Below are 16,997 nucleotides of genomic sequence, written 5' to 3' on the forward strand. Positions count from 1 at the left end.
ATTTTATAGTATCAATTTTAATAAAAAATAACAGATATGCATGTTAGCCTCTTATTGAAAAGACTAAATTTTGTACTTATTATTTATCTTCCGCGACTAACCTAACTTTATTAACAAAATTTTAAAAATATATTTACAGAAACATAATATACAAAATTGTCATGCTCAAAATGCAGAACAAAGGACCAAAGAATCACAACTTATTCAAGCTAACAAACTCACACACACACACACACACACACAAAATCATCAACACAAGCATTCCAAGTCTTAAAAGCTATACTTAACTACGTAAATTATTATAATCTAGTAATTTCATGTATAGGGAATGAGGGATACGACAAGTCTAGACCAGACAGCCGTAAAATGAGGTATTCTTCGGCCTGCAGTTGCATTTTCTCGTCAAAATGAGATCGCCAGCCGCCCGCTTCGCCTAAAATAGGAGACAAGCAAATTAAATGATGTTATTTGAGGATTTAAGGGTCGGGGATGAAATACGATGTTTCTTTATAATGTTAGAATAATGTATGTTGTAGTTTAAGTCCATAAAGTAAGGTTTTTTAAGTCTTAAAATATAATTATTTTGCTATACAACTTTTGGCTATGATATAAGATATAAGAAAGATTGATTGGATGATTTTTGTAAAAAAATCATCCAATCAATCTTTCTTGTGTTTTCCGTTGTTGTTGCACATAAGAATACTGAATTTCTGGCTATCGAATAAAATATTTTGTGGATTAGAACTATTCATTTAGTTACTACAAGGAGTCGAATCGATTCAAGAAAGTTCCAAAGAATATGATACACGAATGTTAAAGATACACACCTTTTCTAACAAACTGTATACTGTCATCTTTGCCAGTGGTATTATTGACGTTTTTATTCTTCTTTAAACTATCGAAGCTGAGATGGTCGGCCAACTTCTTGATCTGAGCGTCATTAAGTGGCCTGTTTAGGAAATCGCCTATGAGACCGATTTGTTTTGGCAGATCCTGAAAGAAAGAAAAAACAATGTAAGTAACTGTTAAGAAAATCATTTCCCAATCTGTCTTGAATGTAGCAATCATCTGTCAATCCTTTTCCTATCTTTATTGGTCTCGGCTTTACATGGAACGACTGATTATATTATCTGATCTCCACAATCTAGTTACACGGGCTACCCGATACCCCTTAGTAAGACTGGATCTCAGATTTTCTAGCTTTTGAGAGCCAAAAAGGCTAAATATAATATGGTCTATTTATTTACCTTTAGCATATCTTCATAATATACGAAGTGTAGGTTAGGGTGATGCCTCTTCAGGTATGCCTCGTTTGTATGTGCCACAATCGGAGTGTAAGGAACTGCAAAAATACAAAAATCATTATAACTGTGTACTAAATAAAATATCAGACTAAAAATCGGACTCATTTAGAAGAATCAATAGAAGTTAGTCAATAATCAGCAGAAATACGGCAGTACTTACGCAAATCCCTTCGGAAGGCTTCCCAGAAATGGGTCATCGTGGCCCTTATCAAACTCTTCCCAATCATCTTATGCAAATAATAATATGACACAGCCACGTCTCTGGGATCTCTCGCCACGTACACTACTTTGGCAGTAGACAGCAAACTCGGTGGCAACATCGACAGAGGAAGATGAGTCTTAATATAACGGGGAGAAGGTGCTCTTTCAATCGCCTTCCAACTCGGTTCCCTCGCTGCCTCGCTCAGTCCTTGAAAACTTGCTAAGTTCATGAAGTTGATTTTGATCAGTTCAAACGCTACTTCTGGGATCTGCGATGTAGTTCTGTGAACAAAAGAACACACATTTTAAAATTGGAACATACAGGCAGCCATATTGATAACGGTTATTTAAATGGCGATACGAATTTCGATGACGAAATGACAAAGGATGCCCAAGAAAAAATATTGAAAACCTGCATTATTTTACGCTAATTTGAAATTGCTTAATCTATTTGATTTATACTTCCCGGCCAATGTGCAAATACTTATTATTTATTACGAAGAAAGTTTTGTGAAGGTCTATGATGATTAATAATGTTCTTAGTTTACACTGACCAAGGCAACGCTTACTTTCCAAAACAATTATCTTATCACAGATCAATAAAATACCTCTAATAACAACTTCTTGCTTCATAATCGCGGCTTACGATATATGACTGGTATATTTTTAAATACAAAACATTCCGCTTGGTTTTTCCAACAAAATGCGGGAGAATTTTATCTGTCTATATCTAAATTGAAAAAAGCTTACATTAGTTTATCAATATTACTGAACCGCTTGTATGCAGCCAATTATAGAACAATAGAAAATCGTGCAAAATTGTGTCTCGCGTATATCTTCGCTCCGGCTTACAACTAGTTAATCTCAAATCTGACACGAAACTAAATAGGTACATGACGTATAAACACTATTAAAAAAAACTAAAACATTTAAATACACATTTACATATTTATATTTTGATTACATAATCATTTTTGTACGTGACCCTATTTTATTGCATCCGATTGTATCACTACCGTATCAACAGTGACGTAGTCCAGGCATTTTGATAAAGCATACCTATCATACCTATTTTATCAGAATCAATAAAAAATCTTTAGTATTTAGTACCTATGTTATTTTTTATTGGACCATACATAATATTATCATAATGCATTGTATTTTTTATCGAAGTTATGTTACCTAGAGATAAGGTAAGTGAGTCATGTGTAAAAAAATACTTGGTCGACTCTTTGACTTTTATTGATTTTTTATTACGATCAGAGGCCAATTTTTTTTGCAATTTAGTGTAGACTCCAATTTTACAGTGAAACTTTGGAATCGTTTTGTAATCTAAAAAGCTTAATTAGTTACCAGTTTTAATGAATAAAAAAAATATTTCAGAGTTTCAACCCATTTTAGAAAGGCGTTAAGGTCACGGCACATTTGAACCTTTATCTATTTACTTGTGTGGACAAAATGATCCTTCGGGATGCAGGCAAAACTATGGTAAACAATATAAACTGGTCGTGTACTTCAGTATACATCAGTATATAATCTTGTCAAAAGATTTATAACGTCAAAAAACTAACAGTCTCATGAGGGCCTAGATAATTTTGATACTGTCAGCAAATGTAAAGAAAACCCATTCATTTGAAGTATTAAGTAAAAGTACTTAACATTGCGTTCACATTGAAAATTTGATTTTAAAGCCACGATGCGATTTAGTAACATTATATATGATTCATTATGATACATACTAGGTCACACGTGCATACGGTTTCAATATCCGGCAATTATATCATGATTAATAGGTAGTTAAAAATATTATTATTTTTATACACTTTGTGCGTGCAACATCAGGTAGTTATGTACAAGGGCGGATTTTAATGCAATAGGTATTCTTTTCAATCAACCTTAAAAATAATTAATATTTCTGTTCAGTTATTATTATTCTTATGCTTCTTCTACGATTTAAAATTCTAAATCAATTCGTATATAACAAAGACGCAAAATCTACTTTATTAAAATTCTGGAAATGACACAAATTAAAACATACTACATTTTACTGCGATTGTGTGAAAGTCGATAAGTTCAGAAAGAGTAATACTATGAGATAACGGCAGACAGAAGAGCTTGGAAGGAGAAAACATGCTGCGCCGACCCTAAATAATATTGGGATAAGAGCAGGAATATGATGATGATTATTGCAATTAAGTTTACTCACTCGAGCATAGGGAATCTTTTGTATAGTGGCGATTTCTTCGCCGCTTCGAAGTTCAAATTGTTCTCCACCAGCCATACCATTTCTTGAATCCATGTTGTTCCTGAAACAGAAGAACAATTTATTAACAACTAACGTCAAATAGAGGGACCTATTTCCTGCACCTGGACAAAAAATAAACAATTGAATATATTATTCTGATATAAGTTAAACATATAACTGCCACATTTTGGAGCCAACGCCAACATAGTTAGGAAAAGGCTAGGCATATGATTAATTGCTACGTTTCATCAAAATCCATAAAGTACATCCATGCATCCATTCTTTCACACAAACTTACGCGTTTATATTACTAATAGAGTATGATTTTGGTAAACCCTAGCTAAATTGTCATAAACTAATAGTGCCTGCGTTTGAAACAAGCGTTAGTCACGAGATAAATAACATACTCGTAAAACAACCATTTCACGGTGACACGTGTAATATGAAAATACCGAGGTCCGCTTATATAAGCCTTTGTAACCAATATCAGTTCATGCACTCTATCAGGCTGATAGACCTTATCATGATAACGTGAGCGACAAAATAAAATTATGTGCCTTGCCACCAACTTTTGGTAATATGCGTAATATAGACATGACTAAAATATTGATAAATAGGTACCAAAAAAATTTGCTCTGAAACATTATTACATACATAATCTGTCTAGCCTTTTCCCAACTATGTTGGGGTCGGCTTCCAGTCTAACCCGATGCAGCTGAATACCTATAAGTATTTTATATAGAAGGACTGCCTACCTCACCTCCTCAACCCAGTTAACCGGGCAACCCGATACGCATTGGTAAGACTGGTTGACAAACTTTCTGGTTTCTGAGTACCCGTAACGACTGCCAAAGATGTTCAAACGAAGAGATGAGAGACGGGACCCACTTTAACGTGCCTGATTTAATGAGACCCAAAAACCCATGGAAAGTTTGTTCCCAGGACACTAACGTTGACAACTATTAATTTTGTAACCTACACAAGAAAACTCATTGAACCATATAGGGTATTATTTGGGACCAAAGCCTTAAGTGTCTTAGATTAGGAACAACTTAGATAATAAACTTAATACATACTCCTTAGTGGCGCAAAGATATCGGTACCTCTGATAAGATATGTATAATACAGGCACGTTTAGAGTCCAATGTCACGTAAATATATTGCACTAGCTGTTTCCAGTGGTTTCCCACACTTCTCATGAAATCTTCTCCCCTAATTCCGATAAAGTATAGCCTTGCTCATCTAGGAATAATGAAGCTTCCGAACAGTGAAAGTCTTTAAAATTAAGAAAAGCCGCTATTGTACATAAACAAAGTTCAGAAGCCAAAGAGCCTAGATCCTGACAAAATACTTTTTTTCCCGGATGCAAGAAGTGGTTCTCCCGCAAGATGGGTAAAACACCAAGTTTGAAATATACCTACTATAATAAATATCAGTTTACAACCTTCAACAAGTACCTACCTACATACGTCACGTTTATGATAAGAAATACCCTTAACTCTTATCAGTCATGTTCTGTCTGGGTAACTATTTTGAATCCCATCATAATATCGATCGAATGAGGACCATATTCTGGGCTGCTACTGGTCGGTATTTGGTCTATAACATCTACTCAACCTTCCACCATGATTGAAAAACATGGACCTGTGTAATTTGATACAACCGGCTTACGGGCTTACGTCAACAATGAGACCTGATGAGCCCCTGGCCCCTCATACTGCAATCTTTTAGTCGGCCTAGCCTATGCTTATTTTGATCAGGCTCATAAATCAGATAGAAGTGAATGGTAGCATTACAAAGATCTGTCTATGTAAAACTCAAAATTTTTCACTATATTATACACGAGGAAGCTTATAGGCATCATAAAAAATAGCTGCTACTTTAAGTAAGTATAAAGTATTCTTCTAGTTTAACTATAAAGTATATTCCACTCACCAGATCTAGGGAAGGTGATGACCCACACATCATCAGGTCGCACCTGCATGTTGTAGATATCTTCGGCATGCTTCCTGAAGGCGCCGGGCATGACATACCCGTTCGGCCCACACTTCACAAATGGCTTCGTGTAACCTGTAATTGAAAATAGATTTGTTATTGAAATTCAGGTACCTGTGGAGATCTAAGGGGGAGGCCTATGTTCAGCAGTGGACGTCCTATGGCTGAGATGATGATGATTATGATTGAAATTCAGAATTCAATTTAAAAGAGCTTTTAAAAAGTACATTTTGCTCCATTTAAACACATGTAAAAAAAATATACAAACAAAAATATCTCGATACAAAAGTTCTTTTGAAGTAAAAAAGGTAGCATTTTGTATGCTAGGTTATACGCAGCGTAGTTTTTAATATACAAATACGATTTCACTAAAAGCATCCATTTCATATAGCGTAAAACGGGCCGGTGTTATTTCATACCACGGAGGGAGGAAAGATAGCGGAGATGCCATAAGGAAGGTAGGTCAGGCGCCTTCTTGTAGGTCAAGCACTACGTAACTACGCATTTACTTTCGATTTCGATTCCTTGTCAAATAAAAACCAATCTGTTAAAAAATTGTCTTAATTGATTGGATATTATTGCGGTGTATTAAAATAATGGGCGGGTTCCATAAAAGGCGTGCAAGAGCGGTGCTAGTAACGCCCCTCGTCCCCCTAATACCCGCATTTTGGCGCGCTACTTTCTTAAAAGATTTTGCATTATGACATCTCCACTAGTCATTTTGTTCTCCATGTTTCATACATTTTGAGTACAAACAGTAAAAGCATGCTTGGGTTAAGAACGGTAATTAAAATAATTGCTCACTAGTTTGTAACTGCGAGACAACAGTTTCGGGATATTTGTTACTTGAAAACTAGGTAGAAATAACATTCATATGAAAATAGATGCGTTAAAACAGAAAGCCTTATTTTGGAGAAGAATTATGAACGTTGAAAAAACTAGAAAGAAATGCAAACTACTAAATTGTACCTACTACTAAGCTATATTGTATTATCTTTTTTGAAAGCCTGCCCAGTTTTTCACATAATTACAAATTAATCGATTCTAAAGCCTTAGTAAAGTCGCTCCTTGTAAAACCCTGGTACTCAGCTGCATCCGGTTAGACTGGAAGCCGACCCCAACATAGTTGGGAAAAGGCTAGGCAGATGATGCAGATGATAAAGCCTTAGTAACATATGGCCATAAACTAAATTACAAATTACTAGGTTATCTTTAATTACCTGATATATCGTAAAAGCGTAATTTGCATAAGTACAAATGTACCTAAAGCGATTGTCATGCGATAGTAAAGAGATCAAGAAGCGATAAAGTGCTATACCCGCTTATTAAACGATTAGCTATCTTTGTAAACATTCGATGTTATAAATTAATGACGTCATAAGATACCTAAAAAAATAAATAGAACACTTTATATAACTTTTCGTAAAAATGAAAGCTATAGGTAGGTAGGTACCTATTTTTATACTGATATAACAAAAGTAAAACTTTTTTGTTTGTTCGTATCTCAAAGGCTCCGTAACTGCCGAATAAATTGTATAAATGATTAAAAAAAAATACTTTAGCTTGTAGCTTTATAAAAGTATTTTTCCGGGTGTTTTAGGCTACCATTAGGTAGGTATATTCTTTTACTTTAGGTTCTTGAAGATTTTTTCTCATACATCGATAGAACCGTGGGGATCTGCTAGCATTTAGAACTGATGCTGAGACAACTCATTTCCCTCGATAAATAAATTACGAACAACATCTAGAAAATACCACAATAATGATTACATGCACAAAGATATGAAATAAGATGTTACACAAGAGATAACCTAGATCTTAGACAAATTGATACACATATATTGCAGGAGATAAGTGATAGTGAGCCATCAAACTTCTAACGGCTTAGCTTTATGAGATGAGGCCTAATTGAGGAATGATTCAGCTGTTTATGAGTACAACTGGAAAATACACATTACATAATTTGAAGACTTTACAGTCTATTCTAGAAATATAGTAAGTTTTCAAGATTATTTTTAATTTTGGGAAGAACATAAAACATATTGATATCTATTGATTTTACTCAATACCTCCTAGTATAAGTTAGGATTTTAACACCCCTATTTCTTTAAGTGGGAAATCAAGTAATGATTTTAACACCCCGTTTTTTTGAACTAGGAAATCATCAGATGATCACTCCCGCTGTGGGTGCAGCGTGAGGGAGTGTCAGTCTTTTACTGACTAAAACCCATGTATGTTCCTTCTGAAGCCCTTTATGTACCAGGACCGCGGTAACTCTTTGGGAAAACTCCTGGAGCCCCGACACTTTTTAAGACCCCTGTAAGCTCTCTATATTTATTTCGAGATGAGACTTTCCATGAGTGAATCTTTTAAATAAAGTGTATTAATAGTAATGATAGATTTTACACCATAATAATTAATAATTTTAAAATTACTAAAAGATTGATAAAATATGAAATGTGCTTTTAAGAGACAAATGAAATCCATGATTTTAAGCCCTGGAAATGTGAATATTTTAATGTGATATTAAAACGCAATATTACTTCATTATAAATAAGAAATTAAAGACAATAATGTGTAATTTGGAACCATTAACCATTTATATATTACGAATGCGAAACGTTGAGTTTTCAGTAAATTATTTCAATTTTCCAAGAACTCGTGAAATCGCTTTGCGAAATTCATTTTTATTTTATTTAAAAATAATGAAGAACAGTGTTTGGATAATTCAAATATTCAAAGTTTTCAATCTTATTATTTAGATTGAAAAGAGTATCGTTATAATACTTTTTTGTTTAAATTATCCGCAATATACAAAAACAAACAATCAGTGTAAATACAATCTAGGTGCTGCAAAAATGCAAAATATGCCCGAAATATATACCAAAAAGAACCTTAAAAAATACAGGACGTTACCCAACAATTTTCCAAACAAACCATATCTCCACACAAAAGAAAAACACACACTACACACCTAGTAAACATTTCTTAATTAATTTATCTTCTTCCGGAGTCACGTTCGTGATCTCGTACGGCAATTTCAAATACGGGGCCATAGTTCCGACTGCGTGCACGCACCTCGACAAACTGTGATTACAATTGGCAACACCACGGTTTTCAATAACCTATCTTTTATTTTTAATCTAATCATCTCGTATCGATTCATCTATTGTCCCGATAACGATTATCGAGAAGGTACGAATTTTTCGTGTGTGCGATAAGAATCGAATTGTGTTGTGTGTTGTTAGTCATAGATGGCATTGAACACGTATTTGTGTTCATTAGTGTTGTTGTAACTATGGAAGTGTATGCCGTGTTTGCCAGGCACGTGTATCTCAAGATACACCACTTAAATTCAAAATGCCAAAAGTAATCGGCCGATATAAATGGGTACATATAATATGTAGAGGTCTAGAGCCTGAAAAAGGGGCTTAGGCTGCTCTTAAAGCCTATTGCGGGAAATGGTCCTATCGGGGTGAGGATAAAACCGTGGGGAACAGTAGTAGGGTAGTTTAGTTAGTATATAGGATTCTTCCTTCCATATTTGACCTCTGGGTATAAGATATTAAGCAACAGTCCATTGTCTGTTTAAAAAAATCATAAAAGTCATATCGAGACACCTAAAATTGTATACGTGTTAGATATGATTATTTTTACGATTACAGTACTAGGGCAAAGAACAAAATTGATATTTTTATTGGTACTGTAACACAGGTAATTAACTTATCAATTAATGACACACTCCTTATTATCAAGTCCATTTGCACTGAAATAATTACTCACGTGCGTGACTTTATACAAATGACTCATTTAATGAGACCCTAAATAGATTAAGTATCAGACTTTTTAGATAGGAAAATTTCAGTTTTCAGCATTGTTGTAAAGAAAACCAAGTCTATTTAACAGCCCTCTTAATGATGGAATTGGCCATCCCATCGGGCTATGAGAGTGAAGGAATAGGGACTGCACCTGTGTCTACGAAAATGCTCGTGCACTGTATGTCTATTCTGCGCAGCTTGCTGATCTCTTTAAGATGAACTGCCATAATGGTTGACAGACAGTCTAGTCGCCGTAATTATTGGAATAGCGGAATTATCATAAGCTTATTCTTTTTGAGTTTCATTTAAATTATAAAATATCAATAATAACTGTTCCTGAACGAGAGCCTGTAACCTGTGTCCCTTAAGCGCAATAATATCTATCTACCATGTTTTTACCTAAATGGGTCCAGTAGTTTACTCGCAAAAGCACGACAGACATACAATCAGAGTTTCGCATTTCTAATAATTTTAATTGTTGCTGGTGATAAGTTATAGCAGGTACACTCATTGTAGACAGAGGAGCTATATTTAGTCATAGGTAGGGTAACCTAACGATGAGTAACTATACCCTCTTCTTATCACCTGGTTCACTATAACCTATCCTCACATTGTCATTTGTATACTATGAGTCTTGTCTCCTGATTCGTACCTATGTACTTTTACGTCATATTACTTCAAACTTTCAGCTTCCAGTCCATTGCTTTACCGAACTTTATGAGAATAGGTACGCACTTTGCATCATTTGAATTAATTGCATCAAATATTTCTCAAATGTATATTATCGTCAACCTTAATATCAATCTGAAGAATCAACTATAATGGATATCAGTGGAATCCCAATACATCTATAAAAAGCTTATTAATATGACTAGCTGTTTCCCGAGGTAACTGCTGTCAGTACCCAGATAAAATATAGCCTATGCCACAGTTTTCCCAATAGTGAAAGAATTTTCCAAATCGCTTCAATAGTGTCTGCACACAAACAAACAAAAAACTTCTCTAAATAATATTACGTAAGTAAAGATTAAAAACCAAACTGCGAAGATGTACCTGGAAACACTTCAGATATACAAATAGATAGACGACATCAATTCTATCACTAAATCACCAAAATAATCTTTATAGTGACAACGTACTGTCAAATTTGCCATGACTCACAACTCGTAGATATGAAATCGCTAATGCTTATGTTTTGTCTGAATCATATAATAAATCATACAATCGGTTTTGTATCACGTACCCCCTGAAGCGTGACTCCTGTAATCTAACCATATGAAAACTTCAAATGATTCATCCAACTTGGGCAGTGGCAGATTAACCATAGGGCAAGAGTAGCAATAACTATATAGGCACCACAGGCTAAGTAGGGCCTCTGAAAACAGGTACAGGACTTTATACTGTAACAGGTCTTTCATGTCTCTATAACAGGTCTTTCGATGTTAAGTCTCTATATACTGTTTAATACTTTAAAGGGGCCCCGCGTTAATTTTACTACAGGCCTCGCGTTATCTTTATCAGGCACTGAACTTATGTAGTACGTAATGGAAAATTCATGCATGTTCTTTAATTTGCCATCTGTTTCAGAATGTCTATAACCATTGTAATCGCTGTTTCAAACCAATTTACAACCTCGATAGACTCTTAAGCTTTAGGGTCAGAAGTCTAGTAGCTTTCAAGGTCAATAAGCTTCTTAGTTTTAACAGTTTCAGAAAATCAATGTCAACTGTATCACCGTCATCTACCTTCGTAATAAGGGTGTCCCCTTATTGTTGGGGTTCGTGAAATATGTCTCTCTGTTTCAATCTCCCAGCCTCTTCGTCATCCACACCCCAGTTGTCTGTACCTTTCCCTCTTTATACATTAACATTGATATTAATCACTGTCTTAGTCACGTGTGTGTCATTCCTTTTCATCGTGTTAGGATTGGGTTTGACTTCCCTGTTTGAGGCTTGGATTATTCTTTCATCAACTTCAGTTATTGTTTTCTTCCCTTTTGATTTCTCTTTCAGGATGTAAAGCTAAAGATTTTTGTTTGCTTGAACGGTGTTAAATTCCGGACCTACTGGTCCGATTTCTTTCCGACTAAGGATCTAATTAATTATTATGAACAAACAGAAAACCTAAAGGTTGACTGACGCCTTTGTACATTGTTTTTCATGTTTGTAAAATGTGTGCAAAAAGTGTAATAAATAAATAAAAACCTATGAAAAAACTCTAATCAAAACTAAGGTCACTCACTTTCGAAATAACCACACCACGTGCTTATCTTTATCGATAACCGAAGCCCAAATGTCCAACAGTTTCAGCGAAAATAAGTGATTCACCTATACCATGAACTTGCTTATCATTTATCGACATTGCCATAAGCCCAGGTGAAGGATGGGATCCCATCAATTTAGCGACGAATAAATAATACCATGGTGCCATAAAAACCACCTGTTCCCATATAAATTTATGTTTTTATTATTTTACAAGAGACTTTAGTATCTAGAGGTATGTTTTTGAAAACTGTGTTTATATTACCGATCGATGTTGAGATAGACAGTGTCGGTGAAGAAATTCATAAAAGACTAGCTATAGCCTAATTTTTTTTTGCGAGATTTTCTACTGCCGATGCAAACAAACAACCACCGAGTTTCATCAGAATCCGTTGAGCGGTTTTGTCTCAAACATCCACATATCCAAACTTTTACATTTATCTATACTAATATAACCAATATAAAGCTGAAGAGTTAAAAATGTGTTTCAGTGATACCCCATATATTGAGGAAGGCTAAAGACCCTCTGGGTGTCTGGGTTACAGTTTCCACAGGATACGGGTGAAACCGCTGTCAGAATCTAGTGTTAATATATAAGTGAAAGTATATTAGTGTGAGATTGTGAATACTGACTAAACATTACAAGATTACAATCACAGGCTATGACTTATGTCGTGCGCTAAAGAAAGTAAACATTGATGATTCAGAGATAACCTAAATCGGTTTGATTTAAGCAAATAACTAGATAAAAGTAGTACATGTTATACGCGTGTGAGTAATAAGGATTACATCTAATATATTGGAGTATCAGATATCTATAAGTAACAACAAATCTTACTCATCCAACTTATCTTCAGTACTAAACTACCTATACTACAAATATCATAAATCTGAAACACATATTTTGAACGTGCTAATCTCAGATAATGAGATACTAATGGAAATACACCACTGATAAACTACATGTAGGTATATTCGTAAATAGATGCATATTATGAACACCCAAACCACAGCCAACAAACATGCTCCTCTTATAATTGTTGGCCTTACCGGGAATCGAACCCGGGACTACTTGTGACTGCTTACGTTACCTTGTTGTTTTGTTAAAAGACATTGGATAAAAGGATTGACTGTTACTGCTACAGCATTTTTTTTATCGTCAGGCTTCAGGCTTCCTCTCATACGGAGAAGGATTGAGCATTAATCACCACGCTTGCTCGATGCGGGTTGGTGATTTCAGACTATACAGTCCAGGTTTCCTCAAGATGGTTTCCTTCACCTTTTTATTAACCATTGGTGTCCATGATATACTTCATACGACTTGACGAAAAGACTGACTGTTATCGCAACATTGAATTACTCCAAGGTCTCATATGGCACAAAAGCCATACACCAACGAACGAGTAATTGCCGAGACCTTGATCCAAAACTTACCGTATCGAGAGCCGCTAATTTAAGGTGAAAACTTCATTCTCTTGAAATCGTTAATTGTTCTAAGGGTATTAATGGCGGTGATGAGTAATATTGTTCCTTAATTGGAATTTATCGTGAGTATGACAGGTGTCTATGCATCATGCATGTGGAAAAAATATTTGAAGTAAAGTGATATCAAATGTAACTACGTAAAAAAGGTTATTTTCATATTGAGTCATTGGTCATACACATGTTTAACTATTATCCCTTCTGGGCAAGACGATTTTCTCATACAAGGTAGCTATAGGAAAAAGACATCTGCTACTCTTGACCAAGGAAGTTGATAGTCTCCTTTAAGCCTAAGTCTTCCAGAAACTACTATTTTCCACTAGTGGGGCTGTTTCTTCTGAATACCTAGGACTTTTGAAAAGATTTGCGGGATTATTCAGACCTCTTTTTTTAACGACGTCAATAATCATCAAATGACCCGCCGTAGGTTAGCAGCGGTGAGGGAGTGTCAGACTCTTACAGACTAAAAACCGTCGTGTTCAGTCGTAGGCCTTTTATGTAACAGGGCCGCGGTAACTCTTTCGAACAATCCCGCAGCCCCGGAACATCCCGCTGCCCCGAGTTATCGCAGACCTGGAACACGAATTGGTTTCTTAAGAAACATGGATAGGTTTAGTCAGTTAGGGTCTCATAATAATTTCTGCTCTAGCCACCTCTAGCGTTGGGGTCAGTGGTTTATTCCCGCTTTACAAAAAATTTTGGGTCTTCAGGGAGCTCAGGATGGCCCTGGATACATTTTTCCAAATTCAGGGTTTAATCACAACGCGGTTTACTGTTAGTCAGTCGAAACAAAGATAAGCTTAGACAGTACGTTAGTCACCAATATTTGTATCATCTATACACCTGACTTGTTTTAGATATGATACGTTACTCATCATACTATCAGTTACTGAATATACTATAGTTATATTTTTAGATGTTATGACAAACCATTGCCTAGCCCAACATAGATTTCGGTGACACTGAAATATTTAATGGTTTAAGATTTCGTATCTAGTTATTTAATGTTATTTAGTTATGCTCGATTTTATCTATCCATAAACTCTCTTAATTGTGTTTTAATTTATTTCTACTTTTTAGATGTGCCTTCAGAAACATGGAGAACTCGACATGGCATGGTCACATATATGGTCACCGATCCAGGGAACGACCAAAAACAAAAATCGTTTATTCAAACATGGCTGCAAAACAGCACCGAACTTTACAATAGACAGCCCCCAAAACGCCCACCCTTCACCACTTCCTATGTGTGTTTTTGCTGGGAAGAAGAAGTGGCGCAACTCCCCAGCAACACATGTCTGTCATCATCAATGTTTTATTGTTTTTTTTTTGTTATATACCACGCCAAGCATTACTTAACCTTATGTTCAATCAATCCTTGTGGCTGTTACTTAGCCACGCACTTCTCACACAAATAAACATTGCCTACAACTAAATTCTACTACTATAATCTTGCAAAACCAAGACCGCATTGGTTTCCAAAGACTTAATAGATAAGAAGAACACAAAATAAAGCTTATTATAACGTTACCAGTTCATGTAAAGTTTTCGTTTCTAACAGTATTAACGTACGTTCCTTCTACTTAAAATTCCCCGTCAACATGGGAGCTACCACAAACTACTTAATGCTAAGCTCTGTAACACCCTTCAAGGGAATTTCGACCTTATGACTCTTGCTTTAAAGCTCATGTCTTACAATGTGTTTATTGGAATAATTGGGTTGTGTTCTTGTGTGTTTAGCAGATGGTATTAGAATTATATTTCTCTATTTTGATGGAAGGTGAAAATTGTAGCCAAAAAGCAGTTTATATAATCAAAATACACCGCTTTTCCTGATTGCATATTCCCCCAACGTTTGTATCCAAAACGTGACTGCCAAAATTGCAAAAACGCAAAAAACACAAGCGGGAAAACATTATATTTTTTGAACAAAAATATTCAGGAAAACCGTTATTTTTTAAAACACACAATGTAAAACTTCGAACAAATACACTTATAAGATTTCTTCGAGGTAGGAAAACAGAAACCTGAAAAATGCACAAAAGTTTCGCCTGCGTTCCGTTTTACGTAAGAAGAGCTCGTGACTCAGGTAACAGCTGCACGTGTTTATCTATTGAGGTTAAGCAACATTCAGCGCGGTTTGTACAAGGATGGGTGGCACTATTCCCCTGTATATCTTTCGTAAGCTAGTTTACAGGTTTGGATAGTTTTGAATAAGTTGAAGTTTTATTTTTAGGACAGTAGATTCCCTCTATCACTGATTATACTATCCCAGTTTGTGTACTCGCTTCAAATAGCCGGCACAAGGTTAGTTTTCAGTTGACTACGAAGATGGAACCACGCACGGTGAGTGTCCTCTCAGTCTCTCAGTCTATCAGTTTCAGTTTCTATTCTACTTCTAGATTAAAATTATTTAGCTTCGTGTAAAAAAGTAGCATGTTAGAAGCCAGTACGTTCATTAAAAAATTAAAAAACTAGCACCTACATTTCGGGTGTCACCCTAATAGTTGGTTGAAAACTAGATAAACGACTAACAAAAAAACTGAAATTGCCTATGTCGAAACTTATGGACTTAATTTAAAATTTCTCGTTACCGACTTAATCCACAATTCAGTTTGGACCAACCTCCCCTAGGGGGGTAATTAGTCATTAAACTTCCTGGGTTCGAAGCAACTCCTAGTGATGTTTGCACCAATATAAAATTGCTATTACTATGCACCTTATTTGCAAGAGCACAGGGGTGGTTTTTGATTACTGGAGGAGTAGAAAACTTTGTTGAAAAGTGCCAAGTTTTGAGTGGCCTCAGATCTGCGTTAAATTAGTTGATTTGAACTTTTTGGTCGGAGTATGGTAATAACGCGATATTTTTTATTTATTTTTTACTTCCTATTAAAAACTTGAAGAGTTATCTGCATATCCATAGATGGGATATAAGGCACTTAGAAAAGGTTTTGTAAGAACATATTGGTACGTTTATAGTTACCTGCACTCTGACAATTTCAAAAATGATTTTATTAAACTGGGAGTCTCCTGAGTGCTTAGTGCGAGTTTTCGTGAATTTTTTTACGGACTCACATGAGAGCGCGTATACTAAGATTTGTATGCAGTGTTGCCAACTTAGTGAATTTTCCACTAATACTGGTGGTTTAAGTCCCCTATTTAGTGGCAAAATGTTGAAAGTACTGCGGGTCAAGTAGCGAAATGTAAGTTTTGTGGTACAACTTTAAGGAGTTACTATGGAGATTTGAAGTCTCACGGAATGTCAAAAAAGCATCTACAAAACAAAAAGGTGAACGACTACTATATAATTATATTAAGTACTCATTCATTGGTCAAATGCGTAACTAAACAATTTGTGAAACTACTACGCCGATTATAATTTGTGAAGGATTCGGATCGGGTCGGATGAATTGCTAAACAGATGTAATGCTTTGTCTGTTTTAATTTTCTATCGTTGCCGAGTTACATCTTTGGATGATTAAATTGTTTTAGGTTAAAATAAAATATAAACAATATTTTTTTAGTGGTGAATTTGGTGATTTTAAGTGTGGGATAAATTTTTGTTAGTGGTTTTCTGGTGGTTTTAAAAGTTGACTCTGGTGGCAAGGTTCTACAACTGTTGGCAACACTGTTTGTATGGAACAAAAACAGGTTCCAATTTTTGACACTAGGTGGAGCTGTTTTTGTTCCA

The 16,997-nt window shown here is 35.3% G+C and overlaps 1 protein-coding gene across 1 annotated transcript; it reads right to left on the reverse strand.

Moving 5' to 3' along the window:
* Positions 1-83: 83 nt before the first annotated feature.
* Positions 84-8,864, reverse strand: LOC110372049 (sulfotransferase 1E1). Its single transcript, XM_021328569.3, has 7 exons — positions 8,720-8,864; positions 5,686-5,820; positions 3,712-3,811; positions 1,465-1,787; positions 1,248-1,342; positions 828-993; positions 84-433 (listed from the first exon to the last, which is right to left on the reverse strand). Exons 1-7 carry the CDS (start codon positions 8,799-8,801, stop codon positions 300-302), a joined length of 1,035 nt encoding a protein of 344 aa, XP_021184244.3. The 5' UTR covers positions 8,802-8,864; the 3' UTR covers positions 84-299.
* Positions 8,865-16,997: the final 8,133 nt, after the last annotated feature.

The sequence above is a fragment of the Helicoverpa armigera genome, chromosome 2 (genome assembly GCF_030705265.1).
Source record: "Helicoverpa armigera isolate CAAS_96S chromosome 2, ASM3070526v1, whole genome shotgun sequence".
In the NCBI taxonomy this organism is placed as follows: domain Eukaryota; kingdom Metazoa; phylum Arthropoda; class Insecta; order Lepidoptera; family Noctuidae; genus Helicoverpa; species Helicoverpa armigera.

Bases quoted from the DNA above. Each gene is read 5' to 3' on its own strand.
- LOC110372049 (XM_021328569.3), bottom strand. From the start codon at position 8,801: ATGGCCCCGTATTTGAAATTGCCGTACGAGATCACGAACGTGACTCCG. The intron at 5,821-8,719 runs GTGTGTAGTGTG...TTTCAATTACAG, and splicing joins AATTAAGAAATGTTTACTAG to GTTACACGAAGCCATTTGTG. The intron at 3,812-5,685 runs GTGAGTGGAATA...CTTCTGTTTCAG, and splicing joins CATCACCTTCCCTAGATCTG to GAACAACATGGATTCAAGAA.